Source organism: Paroedura picta, chromosome 7 (assembly GCF_049243985.1).
Source record: "Paroedura picta isolate Pp20150507F chromosome 7, Ppicta_v3.0, whole genome shotgun sequence".
In the NCBI taxonomy this organism is placed as follows: domain Eukaryota; kingdom Metazoa; phylum Chordata; class Lepidosauria; order Squamata; family Gekkonidae; genus Paroedura; species Paroedura picta.
In genome coordinates this window covers 64,003,617-64,025,791 of record NC_135375.1, presented here as the reverse complement: position 1 = coordinate 64,025,791, position 22,175 = coordinate 64,003,617, and the positions used below count along the sequence as shown (strand labels likewise).

The following is a 22,175-nucleotide window of genomic DNA, read 5'->3' as shown; positions in this document are numbered from 1 at the left end:
GAAAATACTGTTTGTAACAAAGGATCCCAATTATGGAAATAGGACCAGAGTTCAGAAATTCAACAGAAACAAAAATGTTGTAACTTCTACCTTACTTTCTTCAGTGTTATGTTCATACCATAAAAAGAAATGAACTTGTTTGTTTAACTTTATGTGCAATGTGTCTCAGAAAGAAACACTTGGTCTATATATGCATTATTAAACAATAAAAATAACTGGGGAAACTTATATATTTATTATTTAATTTATTATTTAAACTTGTATATGGCCGTTCGCCAGGAGGTCTCACAGCAGTTCACAATAAAACATTAAAATCACAATAAAACCCCATAAGTTCCCATTATATGATACACAATAATAGCAATTATGGCGTTCTAATCCTATAACCCCTGCCTGTTCAGTCAGAGGTCATAACGTTGGTCTCACGAGAGAGGGAGCTGGCTGATGGATCTAAGGGATCCAAGATGGAACTCGGGCTCTGTCTTGGCCTCAACCGTATGTCTGGTGGAAGAGCTCTGTCTTTCAGGCCCTGCGGAAAGCTGGTAATTCCGGCAGGGCCCTTAGCTCCTCCGGGAGCTCATTCCATCAGGTTGGGGCCAGGACCAAAAAGGCCCTGGCTCAGGTTGAGGCCAGGCGAACATCCCGGGGGCCTGGGACAACCAGTAGATTCATACCCACAGAGCGAAGGGCACTGCGGGGGGCATAAACAACCAAGCGGTCCCGCAGATAAGCAGGACCCAGGCCACATATGACCTTAAAGGTTAATACCAACACCTTAAACTTAACCTGGAAACAGACTGGTAGCCAATGCAGTTGACGAAGTGCCGACTGAATATAGGTCTTCCAAGATGTCCTAGTAAGGACCCTAGCCGCCTCATTTTGCACCAACTATAACTTCTGGATCAAAGTCAAGGGTAGGCCTGTGTAGAGCAAGTTACAGTAGTCTAGTCTGGAAGTGACCATTGCATGGATCACAGTGGCTAGGTGTTCCAAGGACAGGTAGGGCGCTAGTAGCCAGGCCTGGCGAAGATGGAAAAAAGCCATCCGGGCTAGTATTGTGACCTGAGCCTCCAAAGACAGGGAGGCATCGAAGGTCACTCCCAAGTTCCTGACCACTGGTGTAGATGTAAATTGTACACCATCCAGGCATGGGAGGCACGCTTCCTGATCCTATCCCCTTCTTCCCAGTCACAGGACCTCCGTCTTGGAGGGGTTAAGTTTCAGGTGATTCTCTCTGAGCCATCCAGCCACTGCTTCCAAAGAACTGGTGAATGTTTTTTTTTTTGGGGGGGGGGGAGTCTGGCCGGCCATCCATTAGGAGATAATTCTGGGTGTCATCCGCATATTGGTGACACCCCAGCCCGTAACCCTGGACCAGCTGGGCCAGAGGGCGCATGTAGATGTTAAAAAGCGTGGGAGAGAGTACCGCCCCCTGCAGACCTCCACAAGAAGCTCACAGGGATCCGATAATTCATCCCCCACTGCAACCCTCTGTGTCCGGTTCCGGAGGAAGGAGACTAGCCATTGCAGCGCAGTTCCCCTAATCCCAGTCCGAGGCGGTGAACCAATAACTTGTAGTCAACCACACTGAATGCAGCCGACATGTCTAATAGCATGTGGAGGAGTTTGGTGTAGTAGTTAAAGAGCGGTGGTCTCTAATTTGGAGAACTGGGTTTGATTCCCCACTCCTCCACCTTAAGCCAGTTGGGTGACCCTGGGTCAGTCATGGTTTCCTTAGAGCTCTCTCAGCCCTATATACTTCACTAGGAGTCTGTTGTGGGGGAAGGAGGGGAAAGTGATTGTAAGCCAGTCTGAGACTCCTTTGGGTAGTGAAAAGTGAGTTATAAAACCCAACCCTTCTTCATGTGCAGGTAGGGTTCAGCTCACAATGAAAGCCAGTGTGCTTCAGCAATTAAGAGTATAACACCAAGATTTAAAGAGCGTGGGAGCTTTAACTCTTGAAAGCTTATACCTTCGAAATTTTGTTGGTCTTTAAGGTGTTACTGGACTCTTGCTTTTCTACTGCACACCAAAATGGTTACCCATCTAAAACTACCTAAAGCTAAAAATTGTCTCCAATGAAATTTTGGGTGATATACCAAGAATCCATAGCAAGGACTTCATACATGAGTTTTTTACATCGTAAAACCACTTCAGAATTTCATGATTTCCCCCCAAACTGCCCCCTAGTTCTGTGAACTAATGACACTTGAAATCCCAGCCTTAAAACTGGCCAGCAGCCATTCTAAATTTAGCTTAGTAAGAGAGGAAGTTAACCTGTGCTGATATTGTGATGGCCTCAAACTGCCCTGTCAAATGATGCATATTCTCTAGTTCATTATAGCTCTTATCAAAGTTTTGGCCCAGCAAAGAGTGGCAGGCAATCCAGAATGATAGCAATAAAGTTATCAGCTGGATTCATTTCCATCAGCTGCCATTTGAAGTCCATAAATTGAATCACTCAGGTTCTCACAGTAGCACGTTTCTCTCCTTGCTCTTGATAAGGACCATCCACCAGCTTCATTAGTTAGTTGGGGTTCTGTTGCTCAGAGATACTCAGGCTTTAAACTGGAAGACAATTTGTTTCAGTGGCTGGGAAAAGATTCTGAGAGCCTGAATGATAAAGCTCTGTAAAGGAGGAATAATACTGAGAGTGCTTACTGTGCATTAATGTTTCACCTGCTGATAAAATTGCAATGCCAACTTTAGCACTGCACCACTGGAAGATGTTGCAGCTCAATATAACCAGGTTTATTTAGAAGTGTCATAACTAGTTGTGTAAGTATGATTTTGAATCTGTTTTCTGAATCTGTATTCATTTAAGAGCTTACTTTGGAAAACTAAAGTCTTTGGAACTGTTTTAGACAAAAAATCCAAAACAGTGAAATAAAATAGGAATCCAGTGGCACCTTAATGACTAACAAAATACAATGCTAAGCACAATTAAACCCTTCTAATGTACTTGAAGTCAAAGGCCTTAGAAAGTTTATCTCTGCATGGGATTGCATTAAACATTTGTTCCAGTATAAACTCTTATGAGTCAAAGCTCACTCCATCAGATGCACTGAAGCATATATATATCAGGTTGATGTTCAAAACCAAAAGCAGTGTTTGGGTGTAATAGGCTACAGGGAAAGACTGGTTTGGCATAAGATCCAGTAAAAATAGTAATCAGTTGTGAATATAACATCAGCTGGTTGATGTACATTTCAGTGCATCTAAACTTATGCTGCAACAATCTGTGAAGTCTTTTAAGATGCCACTGGACTCCTATTTTATTTTTTAGAGAAAATTATTGTAACCGTATTGATTGTATAATTTAGTCCATCATGAAAAGCTGTGGATCTATAAAGTTTTAAGATTTGGTAACAAACATAACTTTCTGTTAGCACTACCCCAACATTCTTCTCCACCTCAGCAGAACCTGGATGTTATTTAACTGTACTGGAAGGACACTATCCTAAAACTGAGCCTATGGCTCTTATTGTTCACATTAAACAGGCAGCCAAATTTAGGAGACCCAATAAACAATGCGGGAGGGGGCCATAATCCACTATTAAAGCCAATCATTTTATTGACTCTCAATTGCAAGTCTGTTCAACTTTTTCAATGGGTACAATGACACCGAGTTTTAAAACAAAAGGCCACATGACCTCTTTGAAAAACTTTATAATGTTCTAAGTATTGAGCTCTTGACATTTTTCAAATGAAATAAAATGCTGGTTATGACTGCTGCCTTGCCATTATATACTTTATGAAGTATGAAAAACATGTGAAGAGGACCAAAAGCATTTCCAGGACACTGTGTTATCTAGGAGAGAAAAGACAGGGGCTCTAGGACAAAAGTCAACTTTGTGGTTATAACCAATTTTTTTGATTCATTACACAAGGGGCTTTTTCACCACTTCCAATTCAACTTTAATGGCAGGGCACTCATACCTATATTCATGAAAGAATGTATCTTCTCCTCTGCTGAAATGAATGGGACATCCCAGGATAGTGTTCTGAGCGAGGGAGTTCAATTTGTAACATAGATGAGGCTCTGAAGTTTTCCTTCAGTAATGGGGAGCTATGTCACCCTCTAACAAACTGCAGTTCTCTAGGAGCATACTGGCTTGTACCCCTCAGTCTGTTCCAAGAGACAAGATGTCATTTCTGTTGTTGGAGGAGAGGGAGGTTCTTCCCACTGAAGACCCTCACTTTGCCCTCTATATTGTTCATGAAGCTCTTTGTGTGAGCTCTACTCTGCCTGTAGATCTTACACAATACAAGCTAGTCTTTTTGCAACAAGAATGGCCATGTTAGAAGAACACAGGCTTTCACCATAGCATGCACCAAACTCCTTCCCTCATGAAAGAGAAATGCTATCGCTTGATGTCAGAGGACACCTGTGAGGAAGATTAGGCTACGAGAGAATGATTTTCTGAAGACTACAATATTAGTTATATATATGTTATATATATTGAATCTGGTCTTCCCCGAGCCAAATGGGCTCTGTATGGTACAGAAATGAGTAGCATAAGTCCTTGCAAATACAGTGCTCTTGCTTGAAGCCTGTTCACGCCTATGAAAAATGCAGACTCAGAGCACCTTCACAAATGATTTGGATTGTATAGGTCTGATTTCTTAAGTGATTGTAACATATTTCTATTATCTAAGAAGATGCACCTGTTCCTAAATGATAGTTATCTTCCAGTTGAATGCAAATATTAGTTGCTGTGGAGTTAATGACACCACCTGTAATAGGAACCAGTGACCTTTCACCAAATGCCAAAGTTCTTCAGTCACTTGGTAAAGCAGGAATCATTATGTTAATTGGGTGCCCTACAAGCTAACTTTGAAGACAAGTTGTTTTGTAGAGCCTTATTGAGAATCCCCTTTGCCAAATTTTGTAGGGTTCTGTATGTGTTATTATAGGCAATGAGAGGCAGATAAAGGGGGAGTGTCCTGTTGCTGTTTCTGCTGAATTCTAATGCTGAAGAATTCTAATATTTATTTCTCTCTGTGTTCCAAAGGTATGGACGGCCCTATTTTCTGCTTCATATGCTTTGTACTTTATATTCTATAAATAATTTTGCAAGTACAATTGTTAATGTTTGTCAGAGTTTTTCTTTGGAGTATTTTTCCCCACCCTTACAAGTTACTGATATGCCATGAAAAATGTACATGTGGGTTAAATCATGCTATCACAGCAAAATTCTACAGTGCACTATGATTTAATAGATGTGTGTGCTGCATTACAAAAGTAATGTACTAAATTTCATGTCGCACCCAACACCCACCCACTCCTTGTTTTACAGTCAACAGTATTGCACAAATCTGGTCTTTGGTCCAAGGCATTTAAATTCTAGTTGAAGTGGTAGCAGCCACGTTTTCCTCCTCACTTAGCTGAATGCTTTTTCACCAGATCCATATATTCTTGCACATCATCTGGAGACCCCAAGACAATAGGCACACGCTGGTGTATGTTTTCTGGCATGATGTCCAAGACTGCCTCCTTTCCTGTTGTTGCAATTCCTCCAGCCTTCTCAATGATAAACGCCATGGGGTTGCATTCATACAGTAACCTCAACTGCAATTTTTATAGAAAAGTCAAAAGACAGAAAGAGTTATTAGTTGTCTAAATTACAATTTAGGTTCCATCAAATAAGAGATGAGGCCATCCATCAGGACAGACCAGTCTGTTTGTTGTCAGATCCCCAGCTGCCTTATTACACTTCCACCAGTTTATGGAAGACACTATGGACTTGCAACAGGGCCATTTTCACATATCATAATTCATATTCTGAAGGCAAGTTACAGCCGTATAGAGTGTAAGGGAGAAGATCTGTTCCTTTGCCTGTAAAGTTCTAACAAACATGGGTAAGGGATTCTGAACAGAATTTTTTTAAATTTCAGTCCTCCTTTCTCCCCTCATCACCTCCATGGCACTGTGTGGAATTGATCCATCAAGGCCAAGCATAGCAGCAACTGCCCCTTATAAGACAAATGGAAATCTGTGTCAAGTGTGCTCTTGACCTGTGTTACATTCACAAGTGCTGGACTGGTAAGGTGTTTTAGCAGAGAAAGCTAAAATATTGAATCACTTCCTTACATTTTAAACTACTAGAAATATTTTATATTTCCTTTGGTAGAACATTTCCTTTGGTAGAATAGGTAAGAAATGAAAGGTTGATCGGTGAAACTATGCAGGAGAACAAGGACTCTATTAATATTGTGCAAAACAACTACTATTTGTATACAGAAGAAAAGGTTCTGCTCATTAAATATTGGGTAAATGAGTAACGGCTTCATATCTACAATAAATAAACAGGTCAAGGGTTTATGCTACCTTTCAACTCTTGAGCTTGTTGCATCATTCAAAGACACACAAATTTCTCTCTGTGGTCTTGTGCCTTTCAGAAAAGAGCCTTACTTATATTATCTATGTCAGGGGTCCCCAACCTGAGGTCCGCAGGCCGCATGCAGCCCCTGACCTCTTTCTGTATGGCTCTCCAACCTACTTGTCTGCTGCTATCACCCTCAGTAGGTTAATAATTTTGTTACATTTTGGCTTAAGATGTGGCTCTTTAGGCACTGGGCACGCTAATGTGGCCCCAATGTGCCAAAAGTTTGGGGACCCCTGATCTATGTGGTCCACTAATTCTTCTTTCATCCCCTGTTCTTAGACTAAGGACATGAACAATAAAATCAAAAAATCAAAAACACCTCCCTTTGATACTTCTCTGTAGCCACCAGAAATCGAGCAACAAAATACGTATTTTGGGAATAAGACTGAATCTTTTGCTAAGAGAAAATGAATTTTTTGCTCTAATGTTGCTAGAGGAAGCACAGTCCATTTATCAAGGTATGGCACAATCCATTTTAGCTTAAACTGGAGCACAGAAGGATATTGCAGGAGAATATGAACAAGAGAATCCACTGACTGGAGGGGACAGGGACATAAGCGATCTGAAAAAAGAATCCTTAGCAGATATCCCAGAAATATTGTTGAAAACAGGCAGTTGAATTGTGAATGCATAAGGGTCTTACATAACTTTGAACTAACCAGGGAGTCTAAATCAGAAGGGAAAGTTACCTTCAGGGGATTCAGAAATAGATGAAACCAAAAATAAAAGGCATGTACCCTGGTACAGGCTTCTAAAGAGCTAAGATCAAATTCATAACAAAGGGCTGATGATTAAATTAATCTAGAGAGCCCTTTGATTACCCAAAGGAACAAGGACTGTACTGTATTACAGAATTACCAACAGCCAAAATCCACACAGGAACACCATACAAATGTTGTGAAATCTCCACTGAATTAAAAACTCTAATAGCAACTGGAATATAAAGAAATGCAAAATTGCCTTCATAGTGGCCATAGATTTGAGTGACTAATTGTTTATTATGGAATCCATTTCTATTTGCTGTTCTTAGATGATAATAAATCATTCATTCATTATTACATTGCACTTGGGCAACAGAATCAGTACCAAGATTTTTAAGTAAACATGATAATTTCTTATTAATTGTGATTTGCTTCAATTTACTCCATAGACAGCTTCTAGATATGAACCTGAACGTGTAGGAAAGATCTATGAAGGCTGCATATAAAAAGCCCTTCCTTGAATTGGCATACTTACCAATCAAGTGGGAGCCTGTTAATTCTTTGGCACTGGCAAGCTACACATTGCCCGAATTTCCAGCTAATTTGAATGGGCATATAACTCAATTTATAGGATAGAACATTGTTCCAATCTGCGATGTTCCTATACCATGCACAGTGGGAAGAACTTGCTCCAGAAGAGCTGGGAAGGTCAACCAAGCTGCACATGCTACTCAGTTCAAAGAACACAGGAAGGGAACACAATTGGCCCTGTACAGTTCTTCCTTTCTATTAAGTAAAAAAAAACCCTAGCTAACTTCTTGTCAATCATGCCAAAACTGGAACTGAAAAATGTTTAGAAATAAGAACTTGAGGAGAATGGCAACAGATTATGAAACTTTGTAAAGTAGGTATATTTTAGTATTACCTTTCCCTTGGGGCTCTTTGAGTTGGCTGGATATAAAAAGATTCCTCCATACACCAAAGTACGATGCACATCAGCAACCATGGAACCGATGTACCTGCTGCCATAAGGAGAACTACCATCCTAGAAGAATTGTTGGATAAAATATTTGTTAGGATAAATGTTTCAGTTTCAGGAGATAGTTGATTGATTATAATCATCTGAGCACAGGTCCAGATATCAACTGGATAGCCCTCAACTGTGCAAGTTAAACAACTGTATACCTGAAAATCATCTCAAAAGAATGGAAGCATTCTGCATTTCTGGAAGATGAGGACTAGATGCTTTCAAACAGTTCTACAACATGCCTTTGGTTTCCTTCCAACATTAAAAAAGTCCTACAGTTTAGTAATACCTACAAGTGTGAATTCAAGGAAAAACAGTGGTTTTTCCACCCCACCCCACCCCCATTCTCTCTCTCTCTGAGTCTAGTAGCACAGCCCCTGAACCTTTTGTCAGCTGCTGCCAGATCACAGTGTGGAGTCCTGGCTGTTCAGTAGCCACTACCAGGCCCTACATGGCCCCCATGCTATTCCTAGGCTACACTGCTGAGCTCAGCACAGCTCCATGGCTGCCCAGCTGCTGCCACCAGGCCCACCACAGAGTCCCAGGATGCATTGCTTCTTCTACTGGAAGCAATGAGGTTCCTAGCCTTTTCCAACTGCTGAGGTAGATCCTTTTTAGGGGATTTAACCCCCACATTTATTGCTTAATTTTCAGATGTTTCTACAAACCTGGGGAGTGCCCTAAAGTTTGCTGAAAAAAATCTGCTTAGCCTCCATGTGGCCCTAATTTGTAGATTTTGCTATCTGCCACACATAACTCATAGTATAGACTTTTTAGATTTTTATTCCACCATTGCTCATGGATGTACCATGTACAATCATCACTCATTATTTTACAGCATGTACAGTGAAATAGATGTGCACTATTACTGTGGGCCTCTTGTGGCGCAGAGTGGTAAGGCAGCTGCCTGAAAGCTTTGCCCATGAGGTTGGGAGTTCGATCCCAGCAGCCGGCTCAAGGTTGACTCAGCCTTCCATCCTTCCGAGGTCGGTAAAATGAGTACCCAGCTTGCTGCTGGGGGGTAAACGGTCATGACTGGGGAAGGCACTGGCAAACCACCCCGTATTGAGTCTGCCATGAAAACGCTAGAGGGCGTCACCCCAAGGGTCAGACATGACTCAGTGCTTGCACAGGGGATACCTTTACCTTTACCTTTATTACTGTGGGCAGGAATCCACAACTACTTTTCACCCATTTTTCTATAGACAAAGGCTTTCAAGCAGGACATGTTTTGAATCAGTCCCTAAAGCTATTTGATGTATCAAACCAAATTCGATAATCCCAACATTTACTATTGCTTTTTAATCTGAAAGCACACCAGTGTGCACCTAAACTTTAGAATAGATTGCAGAGTTATAAAAACAGATACAAATGGATTCAAAAAAGCATCCATTCCATAGGTATCATAACTGAAAATTTCTTCACAGACTAGAAATTTACCTGTGGGAATTTCTTCTTTTTAAGATATTCTGTCACAGCAGGGTCAAAGTAAGCAGCATATCCTTCATTGACACTGTAAATATTTCCTTTCTTCTTGATTTTTACATCTTTGTTGACTAAAATGAACTCCCCAATTGCCTAAGAAAAAAAGCATTAATGTTTTCATAGCAGATATTTTATTCAAGAACAAATTTAGTCATTTAAAAATTAGTACTATATACAGCAACTTTAAACAAGTACATGCTGGTAGAGGAGTATGTCTGTACTAGTCAGATACTTCAAACCAAACTGTTTTCTCATGGTAGAAAAATACGTTCTCACAGATTCCTCCCTTCCTCTGGAAACTACCAAACATTTTTCCTTAGGGATCCCAGAGGAACAGCATTTTGCCAGAGGGATGGCAGGGAAGTTCTGTTCCTCTCGTGGAACTCTGATCATGCTTCCTTGGGTCGAAGCCAGAGAATATGCACTATCAAGTACACACCAAGTACATATATTACAAATTCCTTGTTGAAGCTGTTGACCACTGATTTACAGTGCAATGCTAAGTAGAATAATGTAGCTGTAATAAGGACTGCTTTGAAAACAACTTTTAACAAATTAAGACAATTATCCATTTGGATATTTCCTTAGTACACTTTGGAACAATCATATAAATTACTTTTTAAAACATGGACAAGATTTGTAAGTGGAGGTTATGATTTTGCAGTTATTTAAATGCTACTATATTAAAAGGGTTTAACAGCTTACAAGAAATGCAACAGAATAAAAGTGGCATGCAACTGCTTAAGCCAAAACCAACTGAAATGCCAGTTCGTAGAAACTGAATTAATATGGTAAACAGTCACAATAATTATAATTCAAACTGCATGGCAAGAGCTATGCTGAAAACATGCATTTTATTTCCAGTGTCTGGGGTGGTGCGAGGTACTGGGGTGGTGCTAGGCTATTAACATCACATACACATAAACACCTCACTTACGCCATAAGGCATCAGGAAGCAAGCTGAAAGTGCACAAGAACACCCATTAGAATCGATTTAGTAAAAATACAGATGAACAGGAGATAAAAACCTTTTAGAAATAGTCGCTGAATATATAGGCATGCTTTCAATACTCAGGATCATTAAAATTCTGCTCTAATTCTAGAGCTAAAGACAGCTAATGGATTTAACTATCAGCTCACATGAGACACAACAGCTTAGCATGACTGCTTGGATTCTATGCCAGCTGATGAGCAAGTACTTTTATTTCAGCAAAACCCAAGAAAATGATGCTGTTTACCCCTATGATTAATTTATTTAGCTCTATACCACAAAAAGATTCAGCTTTCCATCTCCACAATGACAGGACATTTTTCTCCAGGTCTGTTGGCAACCCTCCACAGGTGATACTGAGGGCGATTCTGCACCAGTGGTGCCATTCAGGGGTGCCACCGGTGCACTGCAGCAGAGCAGCATGCTCAGCCATTTATTGTGTTCCCATGAGGGACACATATTGTTGGCAAACCTAGTCTGCCGCTTTCTGCATCCCTGTGGGGAACACATTTCTGTGGAAAGGTTGACCGCAGAGGGAAGTTGTTGCAGAAAGGTGGGATTGCATTCTCATACAATCCTACCTTCTTGCAAAAAAAAATGTCCTACCTTGCCCCGCAGCACTGTGAAATGCCACAGAGCTAAGTGGGGCATTTTTGTCCCCTCCAGGCTTCCATAGGACAGAGAGGACCCGGCTTGGAAGGCCCAGCTCTTCGCGTCCATACGGGCCTCTTCCAGACTAGGCCCCATTGCCCCTTGGAGCGCTTAAGGAAATGTGAAAAATATCCATGTTTACTTAAAGTGGGGCAATGGTGGCCTAACATGAGTCAGGCCCGGGAGGGGACCAGCTCAGCAGTGACGTCATGTAGAGGGAAGAAAAATGGGCATTTTAATTGTTTTTTTAAAAGGCCAGAAAGGAGGTGAATGTATTGGAGGAAATTAATGGCCCCCCTTCTGGGAGATAATCAACCTCTCTCTCAATTGGAGAATTCCCGGAGGGTCTAAAAGAGGCAGTGATATGCCCACGGCTGAAAAAACTGTCTCTGGAACTGCAACAATTGACCCATCTCGCACCTAGCGTTTCTGGGGGAAATGCTGAAAAGGACTGTAGCAGACCAAATATCTGCATTCCTGGATGAAGCTTCAGTCCTAGACCCATCCCAGGCAGGTTTCTGGCATGGCCATGGGGTTGAAACAGCACTGGTCACCCTGACGGATGATATCCACCATCAGCTGGACCAAGGAGGGTTGGCACTGCTCGTACTATTAGACCTTACAGGAGCATTTGACACAGTCGACCATGACCTTTTAGCTCACTACCTCACCAATTCCAGAATACAGGTGACAGCCCTACAAGGGCTGATCACCTTTCTCTGGAGTTGCAGACAGAGGGTAGCAATTAGAGACAATCAATCCTCCATCAACTCACTTGTGGAGTCCATCAGGGAATGATCCTTTCTCCAATCCTATTTAACATCTTCATGCACCTTCTTGGACAGCAGAGGTCTGAGCTGGGTTGTCATCAATATGCAGATGACACCCAGCTCTTCCTCCTGATGGATGACTGCCCTGATTCAACCACCCCAGAAGCCTTACCCAGTTGTCTGGAAGCAGTGACAAGGTGGCTCAAGCAGAGCAGTCTGAAGCTCAATCCTTCAAAGACGAAGGTCCTATGGCTGAGCAGAAAGGGTCCAAGCAAGGAAGCACATCTGCTCAACCTGGATGTGGGGCAGCTATCAGTGGCTCACGCCACCAGGAAACTGGGCATGATCCTTGATGCCTCCCTCTCTATGGAGGCACAGGTTACAAGAGTAACGCGGCTGGCTTTCTATCATCTATGCCAAGCCAAACTATTAGCAACCTACTTGGCTGTGGAACGCCTAGCCACAATCAACCATGCAATGTTGATTCAGAAACTGAATTGACCAACCTTTGGGTTTTTTAGTTAACAGGTTATATGTCACTACCAGTTTTTGGAAAGTTTTTGAAGCCATTGTTGTACCGTTGTCCTATTCAATATTGAAAGTTTTGAAGCCATTGTTGTACCGTTGCCCTATCCAATGCTACTGAATTGTATTGTACCTATTCATATGATCCCTAGGCCAAAAAGGAGGGAAGTATATAAATACAACAAATAAATAAAAATAATAAAATAATTTGAAGGGATTGGTGTGTATGTGTGTGTGTAACAGAAATTTGGAAGGGATAGGAAAAATGAAGGAAAATTATATATTTTAAATATGAGTATCCTGCTTTTCCTCAAAGAAGGGATCAAGGCTGCCAATGATACTTAAAATATTCTAAAACAAAACTGAAAATAACCCCCCTCCATTCATGTGCCACCTCTGCCTTGCCCCAATTTGCTTCTACTTTGGAGTACTTGTCACCCTCCAGTTCAGAATTCTGTTTCCGTTTGTAAACACCAAGGTCTGTTTTTTTCTATAGCACTTGATATTCAGAGGTAAACTGTCTCTGAACATGGAGTTCCTATTTAGTTCTCATAGCCGGTAAGAAAGGTTTCCATGGGCAGAGCTGAGGCAGATCAAATAGGAGGTTCTGTGTGTGGATGAAGCCCAAGAAAGGTTTGTAAAAGTAGGTGTAGCACACCACACCTTTTGGAGCTACCAATGGCTCCTGGCTAGTCATCATACAGAGTCCTATATGGTTTTAATTTGCTTTGAACTATTATTTTTATTTTATGTATAGGAAACTGAGACTAGATTCAAGATTCACCTAAAGCCCCTTTGTAAGGACACAGAAAAGCAAGGATTTGAAGTTGGGTTCTTTCATTAACATGTATTTGGGGGGGGGGGCACTGATTTGTTTTTGAAGACTGCTTTATAAACAAATAAAGTTTAAAGTGAAATCAGCTTTTGATTCATTTTTCTCAGGATAAACCTGTTCCTCCTTTTTATAAATAAGCATATTTTGTCTATTTTTTAAAAAAGAAACTTTTCCTAAGATATGGCTGTTTTACTTACCGGATCAAGCATGAAACAATTGACACCACACTCCAGAGCCAAAACAAGCATCGTGGCACTGCCATAGAGGGCGTAACCAGCTGCCACAAGATTACGTCCCGGCTGCAGAGCATCTTTCTCAGAAGGAGCACCAGTGGAAGCCTTGAGTAAGAAAGAACTACCTTAAGTCAGAAAGTTTAAACCCAAAATAATCCTGCTTGTTTTCTTCTTTCTCTGAAACATCAGAGATTGATACAGGTGAAGAATTAACACTGGAGGGAAACTCCAATGATCTAGTGTTAAGGGGACATTTCTCTTACCTACATTCCACTTCTCAGCCAACAAATATATGTCCAGCTTATGCTCTCTCAGAACATTATAAAGACCAAATTCTTCTAGTAAAAGTCTGAGTGATGAACTGTGTGAATGCTAGGTACTGTTAGTGTCATTTGAGGATTTGATATTCACGCTGGCTGTAGTAGCCATATTCCCTATTTCCAATTGCAGGGCCATGTTCAGTTTTGTCCCATGGCTAGGAAATGTCACCAACATAGCCCACTCAATGAAACTCATCACTTTGTACAACATGGGTGTTTCTCACTGAGAATAAGGCTTAGGGTAACAATGACAGTGGCAAGATCTGCAACAGCATACAGCTCTTCCTTTAGTTGTCTAGACCTGTCCAAAGATTCTATTATGAATGTTGCAGTTCACTGGGGTGGACATCTTTTGAACCTTTTCACCTGTAATCATTTTGATTGGTTTCTGAATATCCACAGTAACAAGCAGAGACCTGGACCATAACAATCTTTACTGCTCTGGAACTAGGCTATTACTTAGGCTATTGTAGGAAACAAAGCTAACACAAGAAACAATCTATGTTATTTTCAGGAAAATATGGAAAAAAATTCCAAGGACAGTTTAGAAGAATCACCTCACCCAGTTCAGACCAAGGGATTCACCTAGTTTAGCTTAAGTCTTCAACAGTAATCCGTCAAATGCATCAAGGAGTCCCACTCATTGATACAACAAGCCTGTCTTGCTTGTCTAGCAACATTTAGCTGGGCTGTTCAGTAGTCTAATTACTTGTAATCATTAACAAGCATACCACTTGCAGGTTCATTTACCAAGCTTTATCAGATGTTCTCCTCATAAATCAGGATCCAAAATGTGCAATAGCCACATAATAAATACCAAAACTGCATCAAAATGATCAACATAGGTGCACCCTATTGCTAGCCTGAAAGGCCTTCCCCTTTTTGTCCAGACTCAAAACCACCTCCAACCCTTTAGGGGTAATTCCACTTTATAGCCTTTCTGAAAGGCTGGCTTGAAAGTTATTCTACAAGTATTGGGCAGGAGCAGTCCCATGCCCAGGCAGTTGTAGAAGCCTTAAACAAAGGAGGCACTGAAACAAGAAGCTGCCAAACAGGAACATCCAGGGAGAATTGGTCCTTTGGCTATACGGGCCCCAGATAATGATTAGCATCTGGGTCTTGAATCAGATTCAGAAACAAATAGGTAGCCAATGAAGGGACTTCAAGACAGGAGTAACGTTGCCCCAAGGGCCAGTTCCAGATAAAGTGCACTATAATTTTAGAAAATGCCTCCTTACTTCGCTGATCAACTGATTTTAACTATCAAATCCATATATTGCATACTAGTACTACTAGATTCTATACCTACTTAAAATAAATAAGAGGGTTACCTTTAACTATCATTCCTTTATATTCCAAAATCATGCTACTCCAGTATTTCAGGTTCTTAATACAAGGCAAGAACTTGTCAGAAAGACACCGATCTTCACATCATTCATACAAATAAGATTCCCTACTACAGTCAACCAGACTCTTACTAACACAAGTGCTTTGCAGATTACATTGCAAATTTGCCTGCCATGTTGCAACCTCAATTCCCCTTTCTTCAAAAAACAGATTTCATCGTTAAGTCCCATGAGACTTAGTCATCAAATTGATTGCTTTAATAATTCAGTCAGATCCACAGTAACACTTGTCACCATCAGTATGTAACGGAGAAACCAATCCACCATTTTGACGTTGATCTGAACAGACATTGGGTACATAGGGTAGTGTACTAGAAGCACAATGAGTTGGATCCCACCTAAATGCTTGGACAGAAGTGCAACTTCCCCCCTCCCAAAGCAGCCCAAAATGCCCCCTTATGTGCTGCTCCTGTTGGTGCCCCAGGAGCTGTACAGTGGGACAGCTGGAGGACTGCATTAGGAGAGAGGAATGGCCCTACCTCTTTCAAGTGTGGATCATTTTGATGAAATCCAATCCAATATTTGTATGTAGGGTTTTTTCCATTAGTGATATCTCTTCATTATTTCCATAAGCAGTCATTTAGTGTACCTTTCTGTAGATGGCAAAAATGGTTCCGATAGACACAAGGCAATCAATATTAGATGAGCCATCAAGTGGATCCATGCAGACTATGTATTTACCCTAGGAAGGAAGAACATAATTCTTGATATGTATGGAGACTAGTGCTTGGAAGATTTCAAGTAACTTTTCCTATTTGGCATATTTGGCATTACTGCATTTGACAAGCCCTAAAATACTGGTGAGAAGCAAGCATCTTATTAAGGTTGCATTATAAAGCAACAAGTTTCTTAAAAGGAATGTTGTTCAGAGTTTATTGCCCAAGTGAAGTTTTGTCATTCTGATTTAAACAGTTGGAGGTTTCAGAAACGGGAACTCAGAGCACACAATGTTCTGCAGGTTGTGAAGAAAGGAGCTCATTTCAACCTCAAAATATGGAGAAGTATTTGGTAATGACATCCTACCACATACTTCTCAGAGCCAGTATTACTGCAGAAACCAACAAAATAATTTGGGAGGCTTGTTAGTGAATGCCAAATGCTCTGATTTTTTTTTCAAGAAATCAGCATTCAAGCCAAGAAATCTGAATAAGAGCACAATACTCCTAGATGGGCTTTTAGGAGTTCTGTAACAAGCAAAGTTCACACAGAAGCTGTATACAGCTTCACACAGTAGATTTCAAGACAACTGGTAAATTTATACATAGCAGGTTATTATTGAACTTCTTTCACTGCTGTACTGAACATCAACACTTTGGGTAACATAAAAATTACACCAAAAGTATTAGTGATCAAAATTCTTCTGAACCATCTGTGCTGTCATGTTCGTATAAAGAAGGAAAGAGGCTGTACTTTGTCTGATTTTCTGTTTGAGCCCATTCCTGTGGAGCCAAGTGCTCAGAAGCAAGTTTGTCTCTGCAGGCCCTCTCAATTTCTTTCAGCTAAATCTGAATCTTACTTGTTTCTTCATCATTTCTTCACTAAATACAGATGTTCTCAAAACTGCATCCTGGGGATCAAGTGGCTATGCCAACAGCTGGGGTCAAATGAACAGCAACAAGCATAAGGCCCTAGCCTTAGATTGCTGAGATAAAAGAAACATGAGGCCACAAGTCCTTACTGAGAAAGACAGGAATAGAGCCTCAGTCCCTCCCGCAACCACCAATTTCCCCCTGCAAATGTCTCCCCAAGGCTGTGTCTTTCTTCAGCTAGGCTCATTCTAACATTTGCTGCAAAGATTCAAATGGGTAGCCATGTTGGTCTGTCTTAAGCAGCATAACAAAATCAGAGTCCAGTGGCACTTTTAAGACCAATAAAGATTTATTCCAGGCGTGAGCTTTTGAGTTCTGAGGAAGAGTGCTTGCACTCGAAAGCTCACACCTGGAATAAATATTTGTTGCAAAGTGAAAGATCAAGCACTTGATAATCAAATCTCTCCCACAAAATGAAGTTCCCCTCTCTAGAGCTAGCTTGCATTTCTAAAATCAGAAAGGCACTGCCCTTTGTCCTGTGGTTAATTTTTATACATTTAAAGATAACATTTGTTAAAGACCAACTTGAGCGTAAGCATTGGGAAATGTGTTAAGAGTACCTACTTGTTTATCAGCTTCCACTATGAGAGCATCTTTGTTCTCTTCTGATACAATCACACAAGTTGTGAAAGAGGACTTGAGCATGTTGATCACCATGTCATTGGAAAGGACATCCAGCTTCTTCACTTGGTCTCCTGTCACATTTGTGGAGCCAGAAATCCCATAGCTGAACCAAGAGAGAGAGAGAAAGTCTTCGGAACAATGACTAAGGAGGATGGCTGGTCTTAAATGCAGGGGAATGTTTCTTAGCTATAGGGTTGCATATAAATATAATACAAGCTGCAACTTTTGAGTGGAACTTAGGTCCTTCAGCCATATCATTTTCATCATACAGAATCTCCAACAGTCTAGAAGTAGTTTCTCTTGAATTATCTCGGATGTGACCCAGCCAGATGGCTGAAATCTCCTTGTAGCTATCAAGACTCTTCAGCACATGCTAAGCTTCCTCACTGAAGTTAATGAGTTGCCCCATCTAACTCCCAAGTATGGGGCTTTTCCATTCATAAAATAGTCCCCTTTGGTATAGCTGAATATACCAAGGATAAATCATGCCTGCCTGGAGCAATTTTATGAATATATCCTGAATTGCTTTGCCTCAAGGCAGCAACACTGTCTGTTCAATAATCATAGAAGCATGAGGCTGCTCCCCAGACTTTTCAAAAAGTGCTCTTTGCACGGCTGTTTGTGTAGGTACTTCATGTATGCCTTGCCTTCCCCCTCGAATGCACATTCTCTGTTTTATCCTCACAGCAACCCTGAGAAGTTGGTTAGGCCAAAAGTATGTGATTGGCCCATGGTCACACAGCAAGAGCACGGCCAATGGGGATTTCGAACCTGGTCTGGAGATTGGGGATTCAAACCTGGGTCTCCCAGATCCTAGTCCCAGATGTTTCTACTAACTTATATAATTGTTATTATTATATAAAATATATGAAGTAATAATAATAATTAAAATGTTTTTAATGAATCTTTTTAAGGAATTCAATTAAACAGTCTACAGTGCTAATGTCCTTTTAATGATGCAATGATCACAGAGAATATGGATTCAGGTGGGTAGCCATGTTGGTCTGAAGCCAGCAGAACAAAGTTTGAGCCCAGTGGCATCTTCAGACTAACAAAGTTTTATTCAAGGTATAAAGTTTTGTGTACATGCACATTTCTTCAGAAACAATAAAATGGGAAATACCAGTCTATACATATATAGCAAGCAGTAAATGTACTGCTGGACTCAAACTTTGTTCTACCAAAGGATCCCTACTAAAAACTATGAAGTGACACATTAATAGATAATGCAGCAGACCATACTACTGCATACTTTTGCTGCATTAGCTTACTTTTCTGGTCACTATGTTATGTTCACAGAACTGCAGGGAGAGAAAGGCCACCATAACAATTCAGTAAAGAGATGGAACACAGTACACCCTGATAGACACATGTCCCATCCTGCAATCACTTCCTAGGTTTATACTTCCAAAAAGACAGCCTTGCATCAGGCTTGCTTACCAAAGACTACACACACCTTACAAGGTGCTTCATTCTGTGGTTTGTTCCACCAATGTTGTTTGTTTGTTTTTTAAAGCAAACATGGAAGCTTTGCTATCTATACAGGCTTAAAGAAAACATTGCTACACCCATGATTTTCAAACAAAACTCTTTTCTATAATTGCTCAAAAAAATAGCACAGGCCAACTTCTATAGCAAATTTGACTTATTTTCAATTAACTACAAAATCTTACTTGTTTAGACATTGAGATGAAACAACTGAACAGGACCAAACTAGGCATAACAGTAATGCAGAAAACAGAGTTGCATTTTCTTTTCATGTATATTTAATGGTTAAAGACCATGAGATTAGAGCATACGGGGGCTCCATTAACCCATTTGAAGTAACTGCAAGTAAAAGATGAAAATGCAAGCACAAGATTCCACAAGCAAGGGCATCAAGTAACCAAAAGGGCAAGAAATATCATTAGATCTATTTAGCATCCTTATATGGCGCCCTTTCTTCCACCAGGTGGTGTACATCGTTCTCCCTGATCTATTCCTCAGGCATTCTTGTGAGGTAAATTAGGTAGAGATAGAAGAACTGGTCCAAGAGCACCCAGCAAGCTTCAGGAGAGTGTGTGGATTTTAAACAAGATCTTCCAGATTCCTCTTCTGATATTCTAGCTGCTGTGCAACACTAGCTCTTAACAGACTTTCGACTGCGTTCAGACACCCAGGTCTGTATGGGCGGGTTCATAATGCAACCAGGATACTGAATCTATGGGCAGGGCTTGAACATACTAAGTAAGGAACAAGAAAGAGCAAAGGAAATCATAAACAGTGGCATGGAGTCCCAGATGAAGGAGGATGTGTCAGAAAGCCCACCTAGAGGCAGGGAACACTTGCTGATTCAGAAAAATCCCCATGCAAATGGGGTGCAAAGAAAGAAGGGCGATCTGGACTCGGTATGGGCCTAGCACAGAGGGCCTTGGCGGTCCGATGGGGGACCCGGGGCCATTCTCCGAAACAGGGAAGGCCAGATGGGAGAAGTTCTAGATGCAAGTGATGCCCGAGCGGACAGGAGCGCGAGGGCCCCAGCAGGGGCGGGCTGGCCTTCCGGGAGGGCAAGGGCTCCGGGACTCACAGGTTGGCGATGCCCGCTTTCCGCACGGCGGTGGAGATGGCCTTGACGGCGGTGCAGATGGCATTGAGCAGCTGGGTGAGCTCCCCGGTGCCCCGCGCTTTCCTCCCCTCCTCCACCACGAAGCGGGTCAGGGTGACCACGTTGGTGTCGAAGGTGGAGCGGTCCGTCATGACTCCGCGGCGCGAACGGATCAGGCAGCGCAGAGCGACAGAAGCGGCCGCTCTCGCGGGCCCGGAACTAAGCGCGAGGGGAGGGGAGCCGCCTGCCCAAGAGCCCAATCCCGAGACGGGGGTGTGGAGCTGCGGGCACGGAGGGGAAGGGACGGGACGGGAGGGCGGATCGGCCGCGCGGAGAGCTCCATCCCACCGCGAGCTGATTTGCTGCAGTCTGACTGGACCCCCCCCCCCTCCCCGGCTGGGCAAACTGGCTGCGCCTTTCCTCTCGCGACTTGCTAATCTCTTTATCGCTTCGTTCTGTGGGCGCTCCCTTCAGCCGTTCCGTGCTTTTCCTCCTCCGACGCTGCAGGTGTGACGCACCGCTTTCCTCCCCAGCATGTCGGGCCCTTCTGCTGATCCCGTGCCAGCCGGGGCCTCCCGGAGTGGTCAGGTTCTCGCGGGGAAGGCGCGTTCACTTGTTTAACGACTTCGAGACCCACAAGACGGTATTCCGGCACAAGTCTTCGTCGATGAGTTCTCAGGAAAAGCGAGGCGACTTTCTTTGGCTAGTTCGTACCTTGCTACAAAACCAGTTGTGTCAATACAGCCTAATATTTTGATAATGAGCTTTCAAAGCAGGTTTGCAATTGGCATCGCAGGCCTCATCTGCGCCGGTTGCCTAGCTTAGGTGGTTCTGGTTCAAGCTGCCAGCTTTCTGTGGTATTTTCGCCAGTCTAAAAATCGCTCTTGCTGTTAAGCATGCAATTAAGCTCTGAGACTCCTGGTATGAATAACGTGTTGGAACAAAACACTTTCAACTTCATTGAAACACAGTTTACATCAGTCTGGCAACAGCCCTCCTTTGTTACAGCTTTGGACTTTAAAAGACTAATCATCCAGCTGAAGCCAGAAAAGGCTCCCAGAAGAGATGATCTCCCCAGAACCGATTAAATCAAGTATTGACTGTGCTTTTTACACACATTGACCAGTCAGCCCCAAATCTCAGTTATTGGGGTTTGGCTGCTGTTATCACAATATACAAAAAAAGGAGAAAGGAAAAACCCTTCAAACTACCACCCAATTGGTCTTGGTGTGGTTAGCAACCTTAATTATAGACAGCTAAATGAACAAAGGAAATATACTAATGGAAGAATAGATGGGCTTTAGAGACAGTCACTCAACCATATATCAGTTCTCTGCAACATTTAGCAAAGAAATACAGTTCTAAGCCGCATGGGGCATCATATGGTGTACTTGTTGATCTTAAAGCAGTATTCTCAGACAGGCTATGGACAAAGTCTGAAAACACCCCAATAGACAGAAGACTTTAAATCCTTTTTTTGCATGCTACATGGAAGAAATGTCATAAAGGTAAAATACATTCCACATTTATATTTATTTTTTTAATTTCTATATTAACTCTATGGTGCAGTTTTTAACAAATTCAGGTCTCCAGCCTCCAAGATTATGTGATTCCCAGCTTATGATATGTGGATGATAGGGTAATCCTAGGTCACAATTACTCATGAGAGTACTTCAGGCCTTTAACTGCATATTGCTAAGAGGAGCAGCTTGTGATAAATCATCAAAAACTAAGGCTCACATATTCACCAAAAGGCATGAAAGACACAGCTGGTAGATTGAGGGACATGATATCAACAAGGTTAAAACTTTTGAATACTTAGATGTAGTTGTGGAGAGTTCTAGCTACATATTACTGATAATGCTCATAGAATAACCTCAACCTTCTAGAAATTGTTTTTTACAAAAGGGTCTTCTCATATCACTGCAGCAATTAAGGTTTTTCAGGAGAATGTACTTGCCAAATTAAAGTATGGCGCTCAGCTTTGCCTTTATAAAGATCTTTGCCCTGTGGAAGCAGTGTAATGTAAGTCCTTGTGATCATGG

At 41.8% G+C, this 22,175-nt stretch overlaps 1 protein-coding gene across 1 annotated transcript; it reads right to left on the bottom strand.

The window, feature by feature from the left end:
• Window positions 1-5,197: 5,197 nt before the first annotated feature.
• Window positions 5,198-20,382, bottom strand: FBP1 (fructose-bisphosphatase 1). Its single transcript, XM_077344599.1, has 7 exons — window positions 20,113-20,382; window positions 17,487-17,649; window positions 15,923-16,015; window positions 13,572-13,712; window positions 9,558-9,695; window positions 8,016-8,135; window positions 5,198-5,572 (listed from the first exon to the last, which is right to left on the bottom strand). Exons 1-7 carry the CDS (start codon window positions 20,280-20,282, stop codon window positions 5,381-5,383), a joined length of 1,017 nt encoding a protein of 338 aa, XP_077200714.1. The 5' UTR covers window positions 20,283-20,382; the 3' UTR covers window positions 5,198-5,380.
• Window positions 20,383-22,175: the final 1,793 nt, after the last annotated feature.